Genomic DNA, 26,944 nt, shown 5'->3' with positions numbered 1-26,944 from the left:
TAATCGTGCTGTAACTGGCAACACTCTTGGCGGACCTTTCTGCTTCCCCATTAGCTTATCTGGCTGTAGCCTCCATGGTAGACATTTCAGGCTTTTGCTGCTGCCTTTGACAAAGGATCTGATTCTCATTCCAGGGCTTAATTGGAAAGAGACCTTTGGCCCCTTCCCATTCCTCATGGGAGCCCTCTATTTTTATGCTCAAACTTTTCATCTTTTGCGGTACTTGGGTTGCTGTTTTAGGAGACTGGATCTTCTGCACTGTATTGGAAAACCTTCTTCGTGAGCTTGAGGGAATTCTCAGGCAGCCGGGTCCCCAGGAGACCTCCTACTCCCTCCGAAGATTTTGACACTGTGGGCAGTGGGGGACTCTGCAGAGTAAGCACTCACGTGGCATTCTTTTCCCCCTCCATTTCCCATTCCACTCACTGTCTAAAGCACGTTCTGCACAATGATTTCATTGACTTCCCCCAGTGATCCTGTATCACCGGGAATGAGCCCCTCTTCCCTTTTCTAAGGGAAGAAACAGAGGCTCGGGAACTTCCGTTTCCCATTGCTTGGGAGTGCGTGAGGGGGTCAGGATTTGAAAGCAGGTGTGCTGACCTGCAAAGCCCATGCATGCTTGCTTGTGTTCTACCCTCTCCCAGTTGGATGAGATTAGATATTATGCAGGGAAAAAGTCCTTGGAAAGCGTAAGTGACTATGAGGAACAGACCCGTGGCTTCTCCATGGCTAGTTGATGTAAGCCAGCCCAGTCCCCACTCAGACCATTTGGATATGGTCCTGTCACCCGCCTGCGCTAAGGCTTCTAGACAAGGAGGGCATAAGGCCATTCGCCAGCAGGTGTGCAGACTCCATGTGTCCCCAGGATGTAACGGGTAATGCTGGTCTGTGACTTCTCTTAGGACAACGTCCAGGGACCCAGTATCTTTCACATCCTTCCATTCCCTCCTCAGCACCTCCTAAGGACGTCATTTCACAATCACCTTAAACGGATGATCTCTACTGATAGGCTTGAGGAGTGTTTCCCCAACTCCCCCATGCATCAGAGTCAGGCTTGGCAACACAGACCACGGCAGCTGCCCTTAGAGTTCGGACTCAGTCAGTGTGGGGCCGATGCCGCTGGTCCAGCGGCTATACTGGGAGAACCCTTAGATGGGTGTTCATGGCGTCTGGCTAATTAGGGACCCAGATGATGGGAAGCGTCAGCCATGTTGGGGGAGATGCCCTCGGAAGATGGTGAGGAAGACATTTGGGGTGGGCAGGCTCAGGCTTTTGTCCCCTCTTCTCCTGGTGGCAGAGAATGACCTATCTCATTTCCGCGCAGTCATGTCAGCCCCTCCCGCAGAGACAACAAGCCCCTGTTGGCTGCATCTCTGAGCACGCCTCCCTCTGTGGTTGAAGCAGCCCTTCCTCCTCCTCATTTTGGATTCCTATCTGAGTGCGTCTCGGTCGAGGGTGTGCGTTGGAATCATCTGGGGGTCTGGTTAAAGTGAGAATTCTGAGTTTGTAATTTTGGGGTGGGGCCTGTGATTCCCCCACGTTGATGAGTGCAAAGCAGATGTCCCGGGTGCCGCTGGTCTGGGGACACGTGTGCACGTTGTAGAACAGGGTCGAGCGCAGCGGTGGGATATACTCTGTGTTACAGCTGTACGTGCTGATGGCTCTTGCTCCTGCGGCACATGGGGTCGCCTGGGGAGCTCTTTAGGATGTGGACCACGACCCTCAGAGGTTCTCATTCTGTTGTGGGTCCTGCACATTTTCTTTGTAGATTTATTGATTCATTTGAGAGAGGGAGAGCAGGGGGAGGGGCCGAGGGAAAGAGTCACAAGCAGGCTCCCCGCTGACAGCGGATTCCCCATGCAGAGTTCCATCTCACGACTTTGAGTTCATGACCTGAGGCGAAACCAAGAGTCGGACACCCAACAGACTGCACCACCCAGGTGCTCCATGAGCACTAGGATTTTTTTTTTTTAAGATTTTATTTATTGGGGCGCCTGGGTGGCTCAGTGTGTTAAGCCGGTGCCTTCGGCTCAGGTCATAATCTCAGGGTCCTGGGATCGAGTCCCGCATCGGGCTCTCTGCTCAGCAGGGAGCCTGCTTCCTCCTCTCTCTCTGCCTGCCTCTCTGCCTACTTGTGATCTCTCTCTGTCAAATAAATAAATAAAATCTTTTAAAAAAATGTTTAAAAAAAAAAGATTTTATTTATTTATTTGTCCGAGAGAGAGAGAGAGCGCGCACACAAGCAGGGGGAGGGAGAAGCAGGCTCCCCACTGAGTGAGGAGCCTGATGCAGGACTCAATCCCAGGACCCTGGGACCATGACCTGAGCCAACGGCGGACACTTAACCAACTGAGCCACCCAGGCATCCCAGCACTGGGATTTTTAAACCCCCTCCTGAGGGACTCCAGTGTACAGCCAGACTGGAAGTCACTGGCCCTTTCAAAGAAAAGAGATGGATCCTTTCAGAAGCCCCAGGGATGCAGTGCCTTGGACTAGGCTGGCTGGTTCCTGGGAGGGTAGGGGGGCAGGGGGGCGGGCACACAACCAATTCTGGAGAAAGGCTGCAAGCAGCATCCAGGGTTCTTATTTCCAGATTCTGTTGTGGCAACTTTGGGGAGGGACCCAGGCTTTGGCATTTCTAATCTGAGGTGTCCAGGCCGACGCTGTGTCTCAAGGCTTGACCACAGGGCCCATGTGGGGCCTGTTATCTGGGCAGCAATGACAGCAGGCAGCTTTTCTCATATCAAAGATGAGAGGCTTTGGGTCCTCACCTCCTCTTCCTTTAAACACCATCTTGACGTCTCTGTCGTCCAGCTTGGTCTTGACACGGGCCACTGGGCAACCCAGGTCAGTTCTCTTTTTATAACATTTGATCTTCTTTCCTTTTCTCTTCACAGTACGCGATGCAAAAAATCTAATTCCTATGGATCCAAATGGGCTTTCAGACCCTTATGTGAAGCTGAAACTTATTCCTGATCCCAAGAATGAAAGCAAACAGAAAACCAAAACTATCCGCTCCACATTAAACCCCCAGTGGAATGAGTCTTTTACGTTGTAAGTTTTGTCTTCTCTTCCCGGTCGAATTCCCTCCCCACACATCACAAACCTGCCCACCTCCCCGTGAGAGAGAATGAGGCAGGCCTGTTATAAATGTCTTTAAACATCACTTCGTTCCTCAGACTTCCTCAGACCACTGCTAAGATGTTGCTATTGTCACCTGTTTTGGTGGATGGTAACCAAGTATCCAGCGCAGGCCCCAAATTATTATCAATACCTACTGTGTACAAAAAATGGCATTTATGTTGATGATGTCAAAATGTATAAAGCGTGTCCCACTTCTTGGTGGACTTGAGTTCTTTTGAGCGTTCTAGGAGAAGGAAGGTAAAAATGCGAATAATAATTTGTAAAACAAGGAATACAGGAGTCACATGCTGTTGCCCCCAAAATGGGAAGATCATCCTCACCTTTAAACAGGGAGGACTTCCTGGAGGAGGTGACATTTAAAATGGGGTTTAAAGGAGTGCCAGGATTTCAGAGGTAGAAAGGGTAGAAAAGACAGCAGGAAGGAGGCCATGGGAGGGGAGGGAGTGGCAGAAACGCCCCCGGAGTAAGAAGGCACTACCTGTGGCTGAGCACAAGCCAGTGGTTCTCCTTGCAGACGAGAACACGGGAAGTGGTTTCTCTGGATGACCAGAAACATAGTTCTTTTGTAGAGAACAGATATTGGCAAGTTTAGAAGAGGGCCAGTTAGTAAATGCGTTAGACTTTCTGGGTCATACAGTCTGTGTTGCAGCCACACAACTCTGCCATTCTGGAATCAAAGCAGTCATAGACCATATGTAAACAAAATCCCATGGCTGTGTTCCCGTGAAACTTTATTTATAAAAACAAGCGGCGGGCCAGATTTGGCCTGTGGGTGTTGGTTTGCCAACCGCTAGTCTAGAGCTTTGGCTCCTGGGGGCTGGTACTCTGTTGGCAGTGGGGAGCCCCAGGAAGTGAATTGAATATACTGTTGGTTTTTTTAATCTCAGACTGCTATCATGACCTTGGGGTTTGGCTCTCAGGAAACCATGGTCTACATAACCATGTGTGTGTGTGTGTGCGCCCGCACGCTCTCTCTCTTTTGTAGCAAATTAAAACCTTCGGATAAAGACCGACGACTGTCCGTAGAAATCTGGGACTGGGATCGAACAACAAGGAATGACTTCATGGGCTCCCTTTCCTTTGGAGTCTCAGAGCTGATGAAGATGCCGGCCAGTGGATGGTAAGGATGCCCAAGGTTGAATATGTACGTGTCAACCAAAGGTTAATAGTCTTGAAAACGTTAGAGCCCTTGGTGATTCTGCAGACAAGCCGACATCCATCCAAAATGACCATTGACTGTGAGATTATCTGGCTATAGTGTCCCCACTGGACCCATTTCAGAAACAGCCCGTCCAGAGGTTGAAGGAGTGAGTTGCTGTATCGGTGGTACAATCCCAGCTTTCCTAACTCCCCTCCCCCTCCGTGTCCCCCCAAGGTACAAGCTGCTTAACCAAGAGGAAGGTGAGTACTACAATGTGCCCATTCCAGAAGGGGATGAAGAAGGCAACGTGGAGCTCAGGCAGAAGTTCGAGGTGAGAACGTCAGCGAAATTTCTGGAACCGCCTTTCCTTTGGGAAGCTTGGCCTCAGGCTGGGCCCGAGTCTTGTGGTCACCCGTGCTGGAGGACAGAATTTAAGCGTTCACCTTCCCCTTTATTTAAAAACAGAAGTGCTGCACAACCCCCTCCCTTTGCAAGCTGTGTTAACATGCTAAGCCTATTATCGTGTTGTGAGTGGGGACTAGAGCCATCCCCGGAATAAGCCTGGTTGGTTTCTGCATAAGAAATGGGCTGGCACGTCAGCGGGGAGACAGGCCAGGTTCCAAGTGCGGTATTCTCATTAGAAAGAAGAGCTGCGCTTCTCCAAATGGCAGGAGGACATTTTGGCATTAACTCGGGAGGTGGTTTGGGTGTAATTAAGCTCTCGGGCCGGCATCATGGCATTAACTCGGGAGGTGGTTTGGGTGTAATTAAGCTCTCGGGCCGGCATCATGATTTCTGCTCCAGATCTGGAGAAGAGGCCGGCTCTCTGTCTCCTTCCCATCGAGGGTCGGTGTTTGCCTTCCGTCCCAGATTCCTCTGTCTTCTCTCTCCCTCCGCCTCTGCCCTCCCCACCTCCCTCGTGGTCTTTGCTCTGTCCATGCTTGTCTCTGCTCACCAGACTCTTTTCTCCCAAGCACTTGCCCTATGGTCCAGATCACCGTTTTTCATTTTTTTCTGTTTCTCTAATCACTTGCATTTTGGCTGCTTGAGGGATGGATACGGTAGCCATCACGGTCTGTGTAACCGGTTAGTTCTTTTGGAATCTTTCTCTTCCTTGGGTGAATTAGGATTCACTGGAATTCCCATCCCCTAAGGAAACAGGTGTACACACACACACACACGCACGTGCACAGAGATACTGAACTGTGGCTGAAATGTCGACACTAATGAGATTCCAGTGGTTTTGTTTTTCCTCTCTCTCTGTTGTTGCCCTCTCCGAAATGAAGGTTTGTCCCAAAGAAACATACAGATCATATCAAGATGGAATGAATTCTTAAGGCTGTAAAACATAAAAACTTTCAAAGTGCCCTTTGGCAGGCTGATACTTGGTGGAGGTGGATGTTGATGGCAAATGCTTAAGGTCAGGGCTGTGAGCCTGGGTGCCCCGGGGAGCATAAATGAGTCACAGATAATGTAAGTAAATGGCAGCAAGCAGCAGGCCTCAGGACTGGTGACAGCAGGGTGGGGACCGGGGGCCGCCACTGCTCCTTGGTGCCAGTTGGTTATTGCCGTGCCCAGAGGAGGGTCCTGTGCCGCCAGATCTCCTGGTTCTTCGAGAGAAGCCAAAAGCCAATTTTTTTTTTTAGTCTGACATCTCCCGACTCCCTTTAATATTGGCAGCTAATTAAAACTCAGAGCTTGGTATAAAACAAACACTCTATTGCTGTAGACACAGGTAAATTTCAGCCAGTAGAAATCAGCTGGCAATCTCTGTTCCTAAAAAAAAAAAAAGAGAGAGAGAGAGACAGGAAAAAAATGCATTTATGTATAAAGTGAAGTTCTTTCCAAAGGGGCCTGGTAGTATTTAGGGCATTCAAGTGCAAAGATGCGTTAAGGCCTGGGGTACCTTCCAGTGTCGACATCCGATATCCAGCAAGGCTATCTCTCTCCTGATTTTTTCCATCACTTCCTCCCTTGTCTATGCCCACCTCCCCCTCAAAGCTCAGGACAGGAGCCCCACCCCTGACATCACACCACTTCTGTGAAGGATGACCCTTTCCAGAGCGTTTTGGGACCTCACGTTCCAGCACTACTCCCATGTCCCAGGCGGGAGAGATTGCCTAGAAGCTAAACAGAGTCTCGGTGAATTTCCTGCCCTAGTTGTAGGTCATTCGCAAAAACCAGCGGGTCAGGAACTGCTGGTATAGAACCCAGTTGAGGGAGGGTCTGCACTGGGGCATCACAATGGAGGCCACTCCTGGACATGTCTGAGACTTTGCTTTGCTGATGGGGAAATATTGACCCACTTTTTGTGCCTCATCTCCATGGCTTCCTGGTGAGTAACCTTCCTGTTTTTCTGGGCAGTGAGTCTAGCTTTTGTAAAGGTCAGAGCTCCAAATTAAAAAAAAAAAAAAAAAAAAGGCAGGGGGAAGGGGCGGTGCGTAGGGGGCTAGGTCAGAGGGCTTGAGGCCAGAATTGCATTTCTCTCTAGAGGCTCGTTAGAGGCCTCGTGTGTGGTGCTCCCTCCTGGCCATGTACTTTGGATGGAGTTCTACCAGCCCAAGGGCAAGTGCAGCGACGGCCATGAGCCTCTGCTGTCCGGCTTCCGGTTTCTGTGCTCAGAGCACCTGCCTGGACTACATCCCGGCTTTTGCTTTAAACCTTGTGCAGATCCTTCGATTTTACTGGAATTGCAGTGGTTCATTTCCTTAGCGTTGCAGGAGACCAAGCCCCTTGATGGTGGGGTCAAGGAGATGCTGAGAATTTTCCCACAGCTGTCGTGTTGTATTTGAAAGGGAACATTCAGATCTGATTTCAGGCAGGAATTAACCACGGATCAGTGTTCTGTTGAGGTCTGTAAACGTGAAACTTTTCATTCTTCTCCAGCGTCCAAGTGTCGGGAAGCAGCGTGCCTGGGCACAAAGACTTGTGTCCACTTTTGAGCAGTTCTGGGTCATAGCCAGCCTTCCCAAACGGGGTGCCGCCTGGCACCAGGGTGCAATTTGGAGACGTTTCTCCAACACCCACCCTATTCCCTCCCTCTCCGTCCCCGGCCATGGTATGACTGCTTCCCAGTGTCTGCAGACTTGCCTCTCTGTCCACATCTCTCCATATACTTGCCGTCCTGACTGACCTTCCATCATCCGAGTTTTTTTCTCCCCCACCTGCTCTTCCAGAAGGACTTTCCCGCCCTCTGGTAACAGTATGATTCAGCTGAAATTTTTAATTTAAAGTTCCGTGGTGACTCATGTCTGGATGAAATACAGCATGATGACTAGTCCTTTTAGGAACAGGCATTACTCAGGGTGTCGTATGCCAGCTAGAGTCTATAGGATTTTTCTCTCTGTGTCCAGCCCTGGTTTCTAGAAAGAGTTAATAGTGAGGTTGTGATTTTCGAATAGAAAGTCACTCAATCTGATGGAAGAAAAATCCAAACAAATGAGCATTGACAGCTATGCCTCCGCGTTAGCATTTGTCTTAATAACATGGGGGAAAAAATTTCAAATATATCATTTGATTCTAGAACCCGGCAAACAGAATGATCAGAGTAAAGCTCTTAGGAGGCAAAGAAATCCCAAGATGGTTGGAAATGACCTAACTCCCTAATGCATTGTCCCCCTTGAGCAGTTTATCTGCCTAAAAGACAAAACAAATCAGAACCTTGAACTCCGTGTTCGTGGACAGTGTGTCCGTTCCCCATTCATCTTCAAGTAAAGCACACACAGTTCCTGATTCACAAACATAGCTCATGTATTTGTTCATTTGTCCAATACTAAAGCTCCGGCAATGAATAGAGCAAACAGCTTCCTCCTGTCCATGGAGCTCCTGTCTGTACCTTTGGACCCTGCTTCAGATCTTTTTGGGAACGAGGCAGGAGGCTTCTTGAGAAATAAGCTTTTTCTAACCCCTGTGCTAGTCAGTGATTTCCCTAGGACATCCCCTCACAATTGAGAAGATTCTGGATTCCTGTTCCTTCCTCCTACTTCTGGGCCCCTGTCCTCTGTGATGAGGCTCATGGCCAGCGCTAGAGAGACACGTGGCCCAGAGAATGGTTGGTTAGCCCTTGCCCAGCACGCTTTCTGTAAAGCGTCGCATAATAAATAGTTTAGGCTTTGCAGGCCTCTAGGTTCCTGTCACAACCACTCAGCTATACCTTTGTGCCATCAAAGCAGCCACAGACAAGGTGTAAGCAAAGGGACACAGTTGTGTGCTAGTAAAACATTATTGTAAAAACAGGTGACAGACCAGATTTGGCCCATAAGCGATGGTTTAGCCCCTGGTTCAGCCCACGGACTGTATGCAGCGTCAGATCCTGGTTCTGCCGCGTATCAACCACGTGGCTTCCCGGGGGCATGTCCTTCACTGTAAATAGGAATAATAATAGTATTTACTTAATGGTGTTGTGGGTTTTTTTTTTTTAAGACTTTATTTATTTGACAGGGAGAGAGAGAGGTCACAAGTAGACAGAGAGGCAGGCAGAGAGAGAGGAGGAAGCAGGTGCCCTGCTAAGGAGAGAGCCCAATGCAGGGCTCGATCCCAGAACCCTGAGACCATGACCTGAGCCAAAGGCAGAGGCTTAACCCACTGAGCCACCCAGGCGCCCCTTAATGGTGTTGTTTTAAAGAGGAAATTAGGTTGTTGTTAGAAATTTCCTGAAAACAGACTTTCATACAAGTGTTTTATCATCATCCTCAACATGGTCCATTGCAGAAACTGGGTCATAGAGAGCACTTTTTTTTTTAATTAAAACTTCTGGAGCTTTCTGGGGAAAACATTTTTTTTTTTAATGTTGAAATCATGTTCTAAATGGTAGACTGGTTCTGTGTCCTGTAGTCCAGCCACACCATGAAATAGAAGGGTATTGATGAACCCCGATCACCATTTATAACATTGTTTTATGGGGAAATAGATCTCCATGTACATTTAGATGGGTTTCTGGAACACAGCGTGTAGGTGGATTGGGAACTTGGTGTAACTGGCAGTGGGTCAGACCGTCTCTGGTTGAAGCAAGGTTTCAGGGGGATAAAGGAGTCTCAGCCTGAAGAGACCGTCCACACTAACATTTCTCAGCACGGTTATTTGGCAGAAGGTCCTGAGCAAAGACTTCAAAGTGAGCCCGTCCATGAACCACACCGAGAACGATCCCATGTAGGACCCTAAGTGTAGCATCAGCTTCTAGTACGTCCTGTTCACCCCAAAAATGGCGCCCTTGGTTTGCTGGTGATGGCGCTCCCAGGAAACTCCCAACATTTCTGTCGGTGTCTTGACGCCCTTTGGATCTTTCACCAAATCTGGGATTTGAATCCTTCCCCTCTTGAACTTTGCCCAGGGAGTTACACCTGGCATTCAACTGGCCAGTTAGAAGAAAAGCATCTTCTGAGCACATCTTTTCCTCATTGACAACCATTCCAGGAGACCTTCTGGTCATTATCTGTCTCCATGGTTTTTCGTGAGCTTGAGCGTCTCTGTGTTGTGTTACATCGGTCTGGTTGATTCTTCCCCTGAGCCACTTGGACCACCCCCAGAGCTGGGAATGTGCTAGAATCAAGAACAAGGGAGGGCCGCCTGGGTGACTCAGTCAGTGAAACGTCTGCCTTCAGCTCAGGTCAGGATCCCCGGGCCCTGGTGTTATTGGATCCCGGGGTTCTTGTCTCACAGAGTTGAAGGATGAATCTCACAGACACAAAAGGGAAAGTGATGTGAAAGTTTATTAAGTGAAGGTGAGAGCAGAAAGGACAGAAGCGGCTCCCTGGAGTGAGAGGGGTCCCGAATGGGTTGCCCCCGAGGACTTCTAGGGGCTGTCTCCTATGGAGAACTCCCTGGGAAGCTTGTGGCCTTGAGATTCATGTGCCGACTTGATTTGAGCACCGACTACTGATAACACCCTTAATGACTTGAGGTCTGGTCATTTTCCATGATACACTGTAGCCACCGAAGAAAATTAGTCCCCAGCATTCAGAACCACGTGGCTTGTGTTCTTATCTCTTGTTCACTCTGGCTTAGGGCTTCTGCCTCGGAGGAGTAGTCCCAGAGCCCAGCCAGGGGCCCCCCATCTCTCCCTGTCTATACCTTAACCCTTTCCTTCCTCCCTGGGATCGAGCCCCACATCGGGCTCCCTGCTCAGAGGGGCATCTGCTTCTCCCTCTCCCTCTGCTTGTGCTCACTCGCTCTCTCTGTCACATAAATAAAATTCTTTTTAAAATAAATAAGAACAAGGGAGAAGGTTTAGGGGAGAAGAAAAAGAGAGGCCCATTGTGAGACCACTATCTCCTTTGGAGTCAGCCACTTCCTGCCAGGGTCCTATTCCCCCCAACCCGGTCACACACCTCCTCACTGCCCTCCCCTTCCTCTCAGAGGCAGTGCCTTTCTCCTAAGGCTTGGCCCCTCTCCCTTGGAGCGATTTCTTTCTAACCAACACCTTCTGCCCCAATCCTCCCCATAGAGAAATGGAACAATAGGGCTGATGACCTGAGCCCCGGACCAGGTTCCTCGGGCCCACCACACCCGAGCACAGGCTCAGGAGTCCAGGAAAACCACCAGCCACCTGCCTCTTCACACGTCACATTTCAGGAGTCAAAACAGTCAAACCCGAATTCTCTCCTTGTGCTCCGGTATCACAGACCCTGTCTCTGATTTGTGCTGTGATGACTTCTAGCTACAAATGGAGTTTCAGTGAACTCCTCCCTACCCCTGGGGCTGCTGGTCTCCTGCACATGTTGTTTGCCGTTACTGAAGATGCTGCTGTAAAAAAAGCCAAGCAGCTTTCCTTAAAGGAGGCCACGCCATTGTCTTCTGCGGGAGGGTCGAGGCTTTTCGTTGTCTCCGTCATCTGTTTTAGAGAATTAAAGTAGAGCAGAGTGAGAAGCTAAAAGCACCTGAGTCTTTTTTCTGTCCTAGCCTGCCACAGGTGCTCTACTCCTGGGTAAATTAACATCTAACATTAAAAAAAAAAAAAAAAAAAAAAAGTTAAGAGGCAAAATAGACACATTTGTAGCAGAATTAAGATCGCTAAGAGGCAGTGCGCTTTGGGCTTTGTCTGCATTTGTCTGCATGGACTATTTCTGTTGTCAGAAAATCATGGAAAGCAACGTCCCATTAGAGAGCTGGCAGGTGACATCCTAGACAGCTCTCCGGAGTGCCAGGATGCAAGAGAACAAGATGAACGCTTTTCAATGGTGGTGTTGCTTGTGAGCTCTCTACAGAGAACTCAGAGAAGCTTGTGATCGAGTGTGAAGGGTGGCAGCTGCTCTTAGGGCAAGGGCCTGACGGCCACTTCCCACCCCCCCCTTCCTGGGAGCGGGCAGTGTGTTGCTGATGGGGACAAAGAGGAGGAGAGCAGGGAGCACAGCGAGGGACCGCGAAGCTCCAGGGGGTTTCTTGCTGAGCACTCTGACCCTTGTATTTGAGGGGTGGTTCTGCATCCTGGCGCGAACCCCAGCCCCAGGGGTCCTGCCGCTGGGGCTCAGACCCTGGCTTGTCCATGTCCCAGGTACATGAACTTGGGCACATTCCTCCATGTTCCATCATGATAGTTTAGAAAGAGGACACAAGTGGAAATAGTCGTGGTTTCCCCTCCTGAATATTCCCCTTACTTGCAGTAACCTTGCATCAGATGCTTAAATTCTCTGATCTTTCATTTGGCCTTTCTTTGTGAATTGGGGATAATGGTAGTGTCTGCTGCAGAGCAGTGCTGTGGGGATTAAAGGAGCTCATTCGTGTAAGTTGCCTAGCCTAGCCCCTGGCATATAGTAAGTGCTCAATAAAGCTTAGCCAGGACTGTTGGGGTTTTGGGGGGTTTGGGGGTTTTGGTTTTTTTGTTTCTTTGTTGCTTTCATCATAGCTGATTATATAATATGGGCTTACTCAGATTTGGTTTAGATTGACACTTATGAAAATTTAGAAACTCTGACCCTACACCTCTATGTGCAAAGAGGTGCTGCAGAGAGGCATGAGCATCTGAGAACGCTGCTTGGAGAAGTTCGGACAGGGAATCATTCCCGAGAACAGACCAGTAGATTGATGGTCCCAACACTCACCACGTTCTAGAGCCTGCAGTTAAAACTTCAGTTCTCTCTCATACGTTCAGCGGCAGGCTCCCCGACCCGGCTCTGCTTCGGCTCAGTTTCCCATACAGGCAACATTTCAGGGTAGTTTGAACCCGTATCAGGCTCTCTGCTCATCGGGGAGCCTGCTTCCTCCTCTCTCTCCACCTGCCTCTCTGCCTACTTGTGATCTCTGTCAAATAAATAAATAAAATCTTAAGAAAAAAAGAAATGCAAAACCAGTGACTTTCTAATATATTTTTCCTGGGCTTATACATCATCTGTATCCAAGAGAACTGGATTTTAGGAAGTGGCTTCTCTCGGGATTCTGAGCATGTTGCTGGACCCAGATAAGGGTGTGTGCGTGTGTGTGTGTGTGTGTGTGTGTGTGTATTTTTGGCATGACCAAGTAACTATTAGAAGGATGTAACAAAGCTAGGACAATATTTGAGTTACTTAATAATTTAATAATACAAATTTCTTACAGTCGTCCCAGAAGTCCCAGTGAAAAGTATTGAGAATGTCTGGTTAGTTGGAAAGCTGTGAGCAGAGGGTCAGAGCTCTCACCCAGCCCTCTGTTTTAGACACAAAGTTGCTTTACCTCAGGGACTAGACTAAATATATTACCTAAGGGCTGTGAACTCATGAGCTACATTAGTTTTCATAGATATTTTGGAAACAAAAGGACACTAACTTTCCATGGCTCAGATGTTCGATTTGAAAGACTTTTTTGAAAAGATTCTACAGAATGTCCCTTGGCCAGACCCTGAGGCAGGATTAGCCGTGGCTTCCATGAGGTCTGTGTCCTCCCGGTTTTGCATTTGTGACCGTTCGGAACCATAGCAGGGTCTATAGCGAAAGGAGCCAAAATGAAATTGACGCACGTGTTCCATGAGAATGAGCTGCTTTGTGGGGCTCATGATTGAGGTCCAGAAACTACTAGAAAGAAGCAGCACCCTGGAGACTGCAGATTTCCTGAAGAACACACATGCATCTACTTTTATTTATTCCGGGGAAACATTTTGAGATGATCCCTATTACTGATTAACAAATTAATGTGATCCACTTACTATTAAAGTATTTAAGTCAACATTGATGAGACTCTGTTGCTAGGTTATGTGAAGAAAGAGCTAGCAAACATTTTCCTGTTTACTGTTGCTGAAATTGGATTTTCCAGAAGCCCTCCATTGTCTTTGAAGACTTTATCTAATTCAGAGTGTTCTTCTCTGGATGAGAAAAAAGAAAATAGTTCACTGGAGACCCTCAGATAAATTGTAGCTATTTGTTGATCTGATCAGGCCTGCTACTGTTACTATGGAAACCTGAGTACTTTCCAGTGACCTTTTGGACCCAAAACACAAAATCTATGTGCCCCAATATAGATTCTGCTTTTTTTTTTTTTAATTTATTCATTCTGGTCCCTAAATGGCTTAATTAATTACTTTCTGAACTGTGTGCTATTAAGCAGGGTGGGGGGGAGTCTATAAAATGCACATCAGCTGAAGGATATTTTATTCTTTGTATTTCAGCTCTGTCTTAGAAGCAAACTCTTAAGCCGAAACAGGACAAAGTTCAATGTTTGAAATCATTGTCACACATTCATTAGATCCTTGTCAGCAGAGTTTAGCACCACCACTCAACGGAGCAGGCTCAAAGAAAGCTTCCCAAAAGCAACTGCACATTATTTCTGATTAGTCCACAAGGGAGGGTGAATGCATTTATAGCCTAGCATTGGCAGCATGTTTTTAGCTTAATTTCTCTTATGGAAATGACTTTGGTGGGAAACCAGAAAAAGATTGTACATTCTAGTTATCTGTTCCATCCTAATGGACTCCTGAATTGACATAAAAAGCCTTGTGTTTGGAGCTGTGGGCGGCGGGGCAGGGGTGGGGGTGGCTTATGGGTGGATGTTGCTGGTTCGATAGACAGGGCAAGCCTACAGTAAATGTTAAAAGCAGCCATCCGTGTGCACCCAAGGCCTGGTAGTACAGGGAGTTCGCAGGTCAGGAGTTGGAAAGAAGGAAGAGCCAGTGTCCCTTGCAACAAACAGAGATACGATACCTAAGCACCGACACTGGTCCCTATGGTTCTAGCCCAAGCACCAAAAAAGAAGTCAAAACCCCTTAAAACAGAAAAGCCTAGAATAAGTATAACACCCCCCCCAACATAATGCTGTTTGCTGTTTTCACAAGGAACATGTCCTACAAAGAATTAGAATTGGGGATCTAGGGACGTCATTCCCAAGGATTCTGAACTCCCTGAGTAGCCTGGGAAAAAAAAAAAGTGACCACTTGTGTTTCAGATCTTGCAACTAACTCCGGGTATGACACATGGACCAGCAGCCAGAACATCATCTGGGAGCCTATCAGAAATGCAGGGCGCACCTGCATGGCTCGCCAGTTAAGCACCTGACTTTTGATCTCCGCTTAGGTTTTGATCTCGGGGTCGTGAGCTCAAGCCCCACTTTGGGCTCCACACCAGGCATGGAGTCTGCTTATAAAATGCAGATTCTCAGATCCCATTCTAGATTTGTACTGAAGTCAGAATCTGCATTTTCACAAGATGCCCAGGGGGATCCTGTCCCCTTTAAAGTTTGAGAAACGCTGATGGGGAGGGTGTGACCTGTCGAATAATGGGTGAACAAACTTGTGTCCTGCCGTGGTTGTGGAGGTGATGACAGACTCCGTGACACCCAGTATTCAAGTCCAGTGGCACAGGAACGGCCCCCCAGCCACCTGCTTTCATGCAGCTCCTGAGCTAAGAATGGTTTGAATATTTTCAGTGATTTTTTTAAGGGTAGTATTCACGACACTTGAAAATTAGATGAACTTCATCCTTGAGCATCTAAAGACTTTACTAACACAACCACGCTTGTCCATTTATTGTCAGTGGCTGCTTTCCAGCCACAAAAGCAGAGCTGCGTCCCTGGAATAGAGGCTCTGTGGCCTCCAAAGCCTAAAATATGTGCTGTCTGGTCCTTCTCAGAGGAAGTTGATAATGTAGTAGTAGCATATCCGAAGGCGGGGGGCGAGGTGCAAAATTACCGCGGTGGAGAGAAAACAAAAGCACAGAAGGGCCTTACTTGAGCTGGTTTGTAGCAGGACCCAGACCTCCTGTCTCTTCTCAGTCCTGCTCCCTGTGATGCCATGTCCCCATCCCCCTCGCACACACACCATGCTTTGGCACACACCTTAGCACTTGCATTCCCTTGCAGAGACCCCCCACTTCCCCTCTGTGTCAAGCTTTCCAAAGCCTCCCCATTCGAACATGCTTCTCAAGCCTTTTAAACGGGTCTGAGATTTCCTTGTGCAGACCAAGACAGCTCACCTGCTGCACACACCTGTTGGATTTGCCACCTTCGTGTGTCCACAGTGCAAACGGCCAGCCCTGCCCTGGAGGCCTCAGATCTTAAACATCAGGCCCCGTTTGGCTTTCCTCGATAGCCCGGGGGAGGGTGTCTGAGCCTGTGTCTAGGAAGCTGATGGAGGCCTTCCGGGGAGAGGCCATTCTGCAGCCCAGAGTGTCTCCCTCCTTCACACCTAAATTCCTTTAGCCTCGGGCAACACTCCAGGTGCAAGGAATATGGTCACGTCCAGAGATGGACCAGCTCCTTTACCATATTTTGAGTGGCTCCAGGAACAAGTAGTTTGGGAAATTTCTGACTGGTGAATGGCGTGTCTTAAGAACATTACCGAGTAGGAACAGGGGATGTGACACGTTTTACTTTGGCTCCGCTCTATGCGTCATATTCCTGACCCTCACAGTAAAGGAGCAGCCGAACTTTCTTTCCAGCCTGAACCCAGTAAACAGAATGAGCAGGTGTCCAACTTGGGCCGCAGGTCAGTTCCTTGTCCAAGTACCCGTATCTCCAGTTCTTGAGACTCCAGTCGAGCCTCACTGCTGAGAAGACTGTGGCTCTCGTGACGTGACGTGGCGTTAACGTGAGGCCGAAGTGGCCTCAGGAACTCAAAATGGCAGCTCCCGATGTGAGAGGCGCAGGAGCCGATGGCTGGGGTGTTCGTGGGTGTTTTATTTCGGTTTTATTGATGGATTTTTGTTTTTCATGGATCAGGTCTCTGACTTTTAAGACCATTGTCCTAGTGGGCGAGGCATCGTGGCTCTCCCTGCCTCATCAAGCCAACCAGGTGGAGTCAGAGAGGGCCCGTGCCCAAGACTCCAATGAGCTCCGTGTCTCTTGTGTTCATTATGGAAAACAGGATAGTTAACACTGAGGCAGCTCTCAGACATTCACCGTCTTGCCTCTGTGCCTCTGCACAGAGGAGCTTTACTTCCTCATCTCCCGGCCGACATCGAAGTGTGAGGGTCAACCTGTGTTCCCTCGGAGTGCTCACGGATGTGGGGAAGGAGAGGGTCTGTGGGAGTCTGGCTGATTCCCTCCATTAACCTTTCCTTGATTTTTTTTTTTTAAGATTTTATTTATTCAAGAGACAGAGAGATCACAAGCGGGCAGAGAGGCGCACGGAGAGAGAGGTGGAAGCAGGTTCCCCGCCGAGCAGAGAGCCTGATGCGGGGCTCAATCCCAGGACCCTGTGATCATGACCTGAGCCAAAGGCAGATGCTTAACCAAACTGAGTCACCCAGGCGCCCCTGACTTTTTTTTTTTTCCCCAAAAAAGGATTTGGGTTTATTTGCCATGTCCAAGCATGAAATGGCTTAGGGGTCTTCTAGGTCCATTCGAGTCCGAGAGCCCAGCGGTTGGGGGAAGGCTGGGAAACTGCCCATATGGAAGTGTCCGTCAGAGGATTTTGTAAGTAGGCTCTGTAGAAGGTGGCCTATTGCAGATGGAAGTGGGAAGTGGGACCTTCTGAAGCCATACCATGTAATTTTCAGGGCATCTCAGCCAACCTCAAGTCCTCTCTCCCGAGAGGTATTAAGGCAAAAGATTGGGCAGCTCTATCCGAAAGGCACAGGAGAAATGTTAACTAAATTTCCTCTAAAGTTCTTGGAAACAGCACCAACATTTCAATAAGGATGCTATTTCGTTGCTATTGTTAGTTGCCTTTAATCTTGATGTGGATTAAGATCTCTGGCCTAAAATAGACCTTTGGGGATTAGAATAAAATGGCCTATTTTGAGAACAATTATAAATAGACTCATGATTACAGATTTAAAGGACCATAATTAGGAGATGTAACCAAGGCTCATCTATCCGTACCTGTTCAAAGAGATGTAAAATTCATTATTTGACCAGCTTCCTATTTTAGTAGACAAACCCTTCCAAGCACACAATACAATCTGTTTGTCTCTGAGCTCCTCTCCATTAAGGCTCGGGGATATGGTGACCTTTTCAGGCAGGGAAGGTGGGGTTTGGAAAACCAGCCTTTTCCTCAAATTTTGTCCCCCACACTCATACTCTGTATGAACTGGCGGGACTCATCTTATGACTCCTGGTACAAAGTTTTCTGTTAAGATGGTTTCAATTTATTCTTCTCATGTTAGCTCTTTCAAAAGTAAAGTTACCCAGTCAGGAGGGTTTTTTAGGGGGGCGGGGGGGTTGTTTGTTTGTTTTTTAGACAGAAGTTGAAATATCAAAAGAAATTGGCCAAACCTGGTCACCTAGTGTTCAGGCAACCAGAACACGGTTAACAAGCCGCCCAGTCTATGTTTTACCAGTGGTCTTTGGCTCTTCAAGATTCCAAAGAGTCTTCTGAATGATCAAGGAAAAAATTAATTTTGTTACGGGTAGTTTTCGTGGTAAGTGGGTTTTGTTCTCTTCTGACTTACTGAGGAGTGGCGACCTCCGTGTGTAAAGCTTGCGGGGAGCTAGCTGTGTGCTACCTCAGACACCGACGAACCAGGGGCACCATTACTCCACCATCTGGATCGGCCCTAAGCAAAGGAAGCATCATGATGGTCATGGGGCTGTGTGATGGGATGTCACGTGTGGCCACATCAGAGCCACAAGAGTGAGAAGGGCCGTGGCTCTGTGTGGTCTGACACGAGTCTGCTCGTTCTGCACACAACAAGAAAGGGTCCATTCCCCCCCCCCCCCCCCGCAACAGGACCAAGTCAGACCTGCCTCTCTCGAGCCTCCAGGCAGTGCCTGCCTTCTCTGTTGGAGCCTCCCGCGGCCTCCTGGGCTGCCCCTCCCCGTGCCTTCTGTCTGCACTGGAAATGAAACCTCTGCTGTGTTGTTCTCGAGTTGTACTCTTCTGCTCGTGGTGCTTTTTGTTCTCCTGTGTCTGTAGCGTCCTCCCGACTAACCTCGTAGTTTTCCCCTTTCTCCTGTCTCTTGCAGGGATGTCATGTCCGCTTCTTAAAGGTAGTTCTTCCTCCACTCTGTCCTCTTCCACCTTCCCTGCCACAAAAACGTTTTTGTGGCTGCCAAGCCTGAGTAAACCCCCCCCCCCCAGCCATGCTCTCCGCTCTTAAGGATGCACTGTGTGTTCTGGTGGCTTGAACCTTCCGCCTACGCGTGTCCCCGTCAGCACGCTCCCCTCCAAATGGCCACGACCCTCCAGTGAGGGGGAAAACGCTCCTTACGTGTCACCCGGAGAGCATACCCGTCCTCCCCGTCTCCAGATTAAGTCCATTTAAGATTATATGAACTAGGAAGTAATTGAAATCTCCGATCAGTGATTCAAGATAAGTTCAAGTCTGTTTTTAAAGCATCCAACGAACAGAAAGAGTGCATCTTTAAACCGACAGCACACATTTTCCTCTTCTTCTGCCAGTATATATCCCCAATCACATACTAAGACTCATTTTCAATTTTATGTAGACATCTACATGAGCATGCAAACAATATGGTGTACTTACACTACACGAGTGCCTTTCTGCAGAAGGGGTAGTGTAATACATCATGGGCTGAAATCATCAGATTTTTCTGATGTTCTTAATGCCTGGCTTAATGCTACTCACTGTATTTCATTCCTTTTTCCATTTTTTTTTTCATTTTTTCCCCCAAAGGAATTGTTCATAACCTAATCAACCATTCTACCCGCCCCTCCCCCCAACTGTCAAATGGAACTTTGCGATGTGCATGTAAATTATTTCAAAAATTTTATCCGTAATCTTTTCTAACAACACCAGTCTCTTCTGGGGAGCTGGTTAGAGCCGTGTACCAGCTGTGTTTTCAATGTATTGCCTTTGTTAATAATTGAAATCCATTCTGGATCGTTACTCCATATTCATACTGGAACCATCTGAGACCTCTAAACATTCAAAGACTTGGGTGAAGAATTTGCAAGGGGGAAATCCCGCCCCCGAGCCTAAGCTAGAGTCAACTTAGGAAACACCTTTTAAAACACCGCACTAGGGGGGCGCCTGGGTGGCTCAATGGGTTAAGCCGCTGCCTTCGGCTCAGGTCATGATCTCGGGGTCCTGGGATCGAGTCCCGCATCGGGCTCTCTGCTCAGCAGGGAGCCTGCTTCCTCCTCTCTCTCTCTGCCTGCCTCTCTGCCTACTTGTAATCTCTCTGTCAAATAAATAAATAAAATCTTTAAAAAAAAAAAAAAAAAAAAAAAACACCGCACTAGGGAAAACATCTAGTAAATAATGTTTTTCAAGTTTCTTTCTGTAGAACTTGTATCTGACACTACAGGCATGATGTGCCCTCAGGCCACCAGAAATTAGTGACCCAGAGTTATGGGAAATAGGGAAGAAAAAAAAATATTCTCTGAGGTTTCACGAGTCTTACAGAGTGTATGAAAACATGCATCTGTCACGATTTCTCTCGTCGCCGCCCTCCCGTTGTTTGTCTTTGAAACGCTGTCACACAGTGATGCTGTGTGTTCACTCTGGAGAATCCTCTTCAGAAGCTGGCCGCGCCCCACACACTGAGCCACCTGGCAATGTCCCCTGTCAGAGTGACCAGTCCCCTCTCGATCCTTCCAGGACATGGAAATGGTTCCTTTGTAAAAGCAAACAAATCACCTGTCTTGCCCCGTTATCTCAGAGGAAGCTCTACTATGATGAAGTGGGTTCACACCCGGGGATTCGGGTCCTTCCTGGGGCCCAGATGTCCCCTGCCCGAGCGGTGTGTTTCCATCTTTGTGATGAGGCTGGCAAGTCTGTCGTCCCAGGGAGAAATGATCTGTGTAGCGGGCTCTTATTTCACCACGTGTAGGAAGGGCTGGGCATGGCAGCAAAGCTCAGACGTGGCTGGAAAGGGAAATGAAGGGGAAGGGAAAAGAAGAAGAAAAAGTTGGGAGGAAGCCTTTACCTCCTGGGTCCCCTCCTGGCAGGTAAACTCCGGCCCTTCCCAGCTGTAGTGAGTGACTGTCCCCCCTTCAGGCCTGCCGTCCCTCCTGCCCACTGGGCGGCAAGGCTCCCTTCTTGTCCCTGCAGAGAAGCAGCCCCGTGTCCTGGTTAAGTTCCAGGGTGCCTGGGTTCAAGTCCCAGCTCAGCCTCCTGGCTGTAAGACCATGGGCCGCTTAGCTCACCTCTCATACCTCAGTTTCTCCATCTCTAAAATGGGGGCGATAAAAATCACCAGGCTCCTAGGTCACAGGGAGGACTGAACGAGGCCATAGGGATGGTGGCCAGGACAGCACTGGGTTGTGAGCTGGCTAGTGTTGCTGCTGCTGTCACAGTCCACATCCTCCCTCTGCCTGCCCCCAACTCTTACGAACCAGGCGTCTTCCCCAAGGAGAGAAGAAACATGGCTGTTTTCTGAGAAGCCATCGCCAAGTTAAAATGAACACTTTGTCGTGTTTTCTGAGCGCCCCCTCCCACCCCCTCCTCATGCACCCCGGGGACGGGAGACCCAGTTGTGCATTGGAGGCTTAGCAACCCCCTCCCCCTTCCAGCAATGAAGGTCATTGACGAGAAGGGTCGGGAGATGTCAGTGAAGCCTCTTGTCTTTGCTTTGGTGCACACTACTTGCTTCCTGTGCCTTCTGTCACGGGTCTCAGGACAAGAAGCACAGATGACGCTCCCTGAAAATGTCACCTGTCTGTCGGAAATCCACCCCAGCCCGGGCAGTGGAAATGGAACGCCGTCGCTCACACCTCTTTCCAGAGTGGCATCGCTTGCTTGCTCAGGAGCTAATCCTCACCTTGTGGCTTTTTCTGAAAATAGACCTGTCAGTCCTCAGTCCATGGCTGGCCCCCAGGGGCCGTTTCTCTGTGTTGACACGTTGGGAGGAGGCAGGCAGAGAGGACAGTCCGTGACTCTGGCTAGTGGCCATGGGTGGGCAGCCTCATCTGCACAGATGGTGGCTAGGGCTGCAGCCATGTGTTACCCATGTTGCCCCCCAAGCCCCAGCAGCCTGTAGCTACTGGTGGGTTCAAAGCAATGGAAAGAATTTAAACTTTAGTAGCCCTTCCCGGCTTATTGACACAAGACCCCCTGCCATCTACCTCCAGGCATCTAAGCCCCATCTGAGCCATACAGACCCTCCCCAAAGCCCATCCTCTGAGGGCTACTCCTGCCCTGGAGACCAGTCCTTACAGCAAACATACATGGACTGCTTGGCCATGGCCCCCGAGGGCCGTGGGGACCCCTCCCCCATCTCCTGTATGTCCCTTTGTTACATCTCTGCCCCTCTCTGCTTGCCTCCTGTCAAAAGAATCTCTCTTCTGGTGTGGCCGCAGCTCCTGAGCTCTCGTGATGCCACCGTCCCTATAGGAAGGGAGGTCTCCCCACTCAGGAGGAGGGAGGCAGCAGTCAGTCCATTTTACAGATGAAGCAGCTGAGGCCTCGGAGAAATCAACAGCCGTAATGGGCATTCCAGTCCGCATCTGGTGGACATACCTTTGCTATTTGCTTCCCTGTCGGCTGGTGGCCCTGGGGCCGTTGGGGGGCAGGCGGGACCACAGCAGCCCAGAGCAGTGCCGTGGCCGCCAGCCTGGGAAGCAGGTGTGTCCCATTGAGCTATAATTAAGTCCCTCCATTTATAAAAACTGGTGTGGTGGTTTGTTTTTTTTTTTTTTAAAGATTTTATTTATTTATTTGACAGAGATCACAAGCAGACAGAGAGGCAGGCAGAGAGAGAGAAGGGGAAGCAGGCTCCCTGCCAAGCAGAGAGCCTGAACGAGGCTCGATCCCAGGACCCTGGGATCATGACCCGAGCTGAAGGCAGAGGCTTTAACCCACTGAGCCACCCAGGTGCCCCAAAAAGTGGTGTGGTTTTTATTTTTTTTAATATTTTATTTATTTATTTATTTGACAGACAGAGATCACAAGTAGGCAGAGAGGCAGACAGAGAGAGAGGGAAGCAGACAGAGAGCCCGATGCAGGACTCCATCCCAGGATCCTGAGATCATGAGCTGAGCCGAAGGCAGCGGCTTAACCCACTGAGCTAGAAACTGGTATGGTTTTTAAACGCCCAGTGAAGATAGGGTGAAATCAGTGGTTGGTGGAAATTGTGTGCTGAATTTAATTACCTTCGACCTCACTTTCAAAATGTTTGCTGCTGTCAGAGATGTTTTATAATAAAGAAAATTGAGTAATTGAGCAAACGTATCTAGTATTGGGGAGAAAGGGATCCTTTTGTTTTTGTTTAGGTTGACTTCTGTGAGGATGCTGGGTCAGGCCTCCTCTGCTAGGGGCCCAGGCCTGCTCACCTCCCTGGCAGCAGCTGGACAGGGGTGGAGGGCAGAGTCTGGAACTTTCCCCAGGGCTGTAGGCTTTATTGGTGTTGAGGGGTTTTGATTTTGGTTTTCAGTTGATTTCAGGAGCTGCTGTTCTGTATCATTTAGCTTCTGTTGCATTTCCCTCGTGGGCTTTTTCCTTGAATTTCCCAGATTGTTCTGTGCTTTCAGATAAACACAAAGGCTCCCCCAGGCCCCTCCGGTTCCCGCAGCCCTCCCCTGCCTTCTTTTCCCTGCTTCTGGCAAAGTCTGAGCTCAGTCCAAGGGCTGGGGGTGGGGTGGAGGGGGGATTCAGGAATCCTAGGTCTAGAACCATAGAGATGCTGTTTTCAAGACCTGAAACATGCAGAGACTAAAACACACTTCTGGCCCAGACGGTGGGCATTTCTCAAGAGGACTGGCTTGCATGTTGGAGATTTAGAACCATCTTCTGTAAAGGGAGAGCTAGAAAGATACAATCTGTGTCTCCTTTGAGCTTTTGTAGGAGTTTCCCCTGTGCAGGGTGGCCCAGGGAATCTCCGACACAGACACATCGCTACTCAAAGATCCCAGTCCCAGCGCAGGGGCTTTGGAAAGGAAAACACCACAAGAGGGCAGTCAAGACTTGCAAACGAAAGATCCCAGGAAAAGTTGCACCCCTAAGATCCATAGGAATTTGTGACTCTCTCTTTTTACTCTTTTGACGGACCTGAAGCTGGGATCCACCCGTTGTTATGCTCCCAGTTGTTCCTCGATTTTATGTTATGACAAGGTGTCGCCAAGGCAGGAAGTCCAGGCTTTCTGTAGGTCTGAGGGACCCCCGTGGTCTGGCCTGGCTTGCCTGGGCCCCAGCCCGGTCACCTCCAGTCTGCTTTCTCAGCAGCAGAGTTGCTGACCGTCCGGAAGCAGCAGTGCTGAACAGCTGACCCATCTGAACCTCTGACCCCGGTAGCTTCCAGGAGTTCCCGGGCTCCGGACTCTGCCGCAGCAGACTCGTAAGTCTGTGCATCGTGAACGCCAAAGGGGGACGTTCCCGGTAGCAGAAGGATTAGAGGTTTCCCAGAGGGACTGAGTACGAGACATGCCCTGACAGTACTGTCCCTCGGCCACATGCCCTCACACGGCACCTTCCGGCCCCACTGGCCCAGAGACCCCCTCTTATTGCAAAGGGAAAAATTGAGGGAGAGTTTTTGGTCCTCAGACCCTGATCCAAGTCTGGAGTCTCAGCAGCAGGGGAGGACTGAGGGCAATGCCTTCTCAGGATTGGTTTATCAGGGCGACCAGTCCTGCAACCTGATACCCCTGGGGCAGCCAGCCCGAGAGGACAGTGAGGGGACAGCTGGGGAATGCAGGAGAAGGAGGTTGGCTGCACAGGAAACAGCACAGGAAGCTACTAGTTGTGTGTGACGCTCAGGACAGAGAGAACCAAGCACTTCGCGTTGTCCACATTGGACAGGGCACAGGTGTGTCGGGGGCGGGGCATGTTCCTCTGGAGACTGTGGCTCGGTTGCCATGACAACAGGCCCACCAGCTCCCTGTGAATTCGTTCAGCGGTGGCGACAGCCTAAGTGGATGTGTCCATAAAAATATTTCTTATTAGGAAAATGACTTAATGTAGTTTCCTTACGTTTCTGCTCTACTGACTCAGCCCTTCCCTCCGCACGTGGGGTGCCTGCGCGCGGCACAGTCCTGTCCCCAGGGAGGTCAGCACATCGAGTGCCGCGGAAGAGCGAGCGGATAATTCCCGTGTGTCGTCTTTGCCGTGGCCGTCGTGCTGGGTTAACAAGGAGACACGGGCATGCTGTCTCCGTCCAGCGGCAGTGATACGGGGCAAGGGTAGGTCAGCGGCAGCCCACGGGCCAAAATGTGGCCCGTGCAGGTGTTCGTGGACCCCTCACTCATGTGGCTCTCACACGACAATGGCAGGACTGGGTTGTTGAAACAGAGATGGTCTTTGGCTGACAGAGCCACATGTTTTCCTTACCACAGTAGTGGTCCCTTCTCAGAAGACCTCAGCCTACCCTTGCTATGGGAGGACAAGCACTGAATTCAAAGCTCAGAGGTCTGGATTCAGAGCCTGGGGACGAAGACAAGAGTGAGACTCATCACTTAGCCTGTCGCCACGTCTATAACATGGGTGACGGAGGTTAGCATATCTCCAGCTTCCTTCCAAATACTAAAAATTCTGTCACCCTTGTGCTGCTGGTCCAACATTACATCTCAGGGGAATGATCCCCTGGGGATCCGGTTTCAAGGATGAGTATAGAAGAAAGAAACATCTTTGTTTCTCTAACCCCCCCCCCTGCCTCCAGTACTGCCTCAAGGGCTCCAGAGCCATGGGGAGTGGAGTTAGCTCTCTACACCCCAGTGTCTGCACCTGCCCAAAGGCAGAGCGGACCTTTCCCGGGACCCTTCTGTGGCTGACCGTCCCTGGGCCTGAGAACCCCCTGCAGATGAATGAATGATGCACACCTGTGATTTGCCGGCCACCTGTGATCCCCGGCACCAGGAGAAGATTCCAGCCAGTTGGTGTTGGCGTGCTTGTACAGGAGGAACACATGGACGCATGCCACCAGTTTATAGTTGTTGGTTGGATTACCAGATCTGAAAGGGAGTTCAGAAAGGACGATTAGATGAAATTAGACACAAGACCCAAAAGAAACCAAGATGAGGAATCAGGTTGCCTTGATCTTTGGATTCCCGCTTTTCTGTCCAACACTTCATGGTCAGATTAAAGTACCTGGCCTTGGGCACCAGCCTTTGCCATATTCCTCTTGACCTGGCCAGTTTCACATCAGGAATCCAGTTCATTGAGACTAGGGATGTGCACAGAGATTTAGAATACAAAATTGTTCATCTGTGTGTTATTGGAAATAATGTGGCTGTCCAGCAATAGGGGATACTGGCAGGTCCACATAGCAGGTGTGATGCAGTCACTAAAAACATGTGGCAAAAGAATGCTGCCAAAGAAAAAGTTTACACCATACGGAACCGGGTTGCAAATGATATAATTCTGTTTATGTCAAAGAAGAAAGCATGAAAAGATTTAGAAGGATATACATCAAAATGGCAACAATGATTCTCTCTGAGTGATAAAACTATGGATAGTTTAGGTTGTCTTCTTTATTTATTCATTTATTTATCCATCCATGCCTGTGAAATGTTCTGAAATGAACCAGTACTACTATGCTCACAAAAAGCAACACTGTTGTAAAAATTCTTTAAAGGCAGTAATTCTGCCTTTAAAAAAAAAAAAAAAAAAAGGTTGCATGAGAAGTGATCATCTTTCCCAGTATACACGTGCATCCATACATTATAAAAGGATTCGAGGAGCACCATGTCCCAGACTCTCTCCTGGGCCCTGGAGATACATCAGTGAGCAGAACAGAGCAGGCACCTGTACTCCTTGCAGGGGGAAGGAGAAAGGGAAACAGACAATAGGTAGAATCCACACCACAGGAAGGAGAAGGTGGGGTGTCCTACTGAAGCTTCAATGTTGGAACATCTCGCGAGCAGAGATGGGAGGCAGTCTTGTTGCTCTGCAGGTCAGAGGGAGCAGAGAGTGCAAAGGTCCTCAGGTGGCAAGCATGCTTGGCATGTTCCAGAAGAGGAAAAATAATTCAGCTGGAGAACATCGGGCATTTTAGTGACGCCATGTTACCCAGAAGGCTGTAGTGCCCATGAGGTACCCTCATCCTAACCCGTTGCCTGGTGACAGCGTAGGAAGTAGTAGATATGACTCATGGCTCTTAGAGATACACCGGCCATATTCTATTAACAGTCTCATTGAAAATGCCTTCGGTCCCCTTGTGGTTTTCTTCTTCTGTAACAACTTAATTTAACGAATGTTGCAGTGGATGCTGGTGAATATGTCACCTTAGGGCTGAGATGCGATGCTGAGGTCCTTGGTTCTATGTGGCAGAGACACATGTTTATGAAGAAGCACCAAAATGCCATCAGTCTTACGTTGTCAGAATTGTTCGGATAAACTCTGAATACAGGGCATGTTCGTTTAGGGAGAAGATTATGGAAGAAACCCACAGTTATTCATTTGCCCCTATAGTTGGTCATTGTTGGCCTGT

At 49.2% G+C, this 26,944-nt stretch overlaps 1 protein-coding gene across 2 annotated transcripts in view; it reads left to right on the top strand.

Moving 5' to 3' along the window:
• Positions 1 to 26,944, top strand: part of PRKCA (protein kinase C alpha) — a 391,832-nt gene that overhangs the window by 300,415 nt on the left and 64,473 nt on the right. For both annotated transcript variants that reach the window (XM_045080929.1, XM_004749112.2), the window contains exons 6-8: positions 2,898 to 3,054; positions 4,130 to 4,264; positions 4,520 to 4,616. In XM_045080929.1, coding sequence (XP_044936864.1) covers positions 2,898 to 3,054; positions 4,130 to 4,264; positions 4,520 to 4,616 — 389 coding nt within the window. The remainder of the gene's footprint in view (positions 1 to 2,897; positions 3,055 to 4,129; positions 4,265 to 4,519; positions 4,617 to 26,944) is intronic.

Source organism: Mustela putorius, unplaced genomic scaffold (genome assembly GCF_011764305.1).
Source record: "Mustela putorius furo isolate JIRA1106 unplaced genomic scaffold, ASM1176430v1.1 tig00000487_pilon_pilon_pilon, whole genome shotgun sequence".
Classification (NCBI taxonomy): Eukaryota; Metazoa; Chordata; class Mammalia; order Carnivora; family Mustelidae; genus Mustela; species Mustela putorius.
Note: the sequence above shows the minus strand (reverse complement) of the source record. Positions and strands in the feature narration are given on the sequence as shown.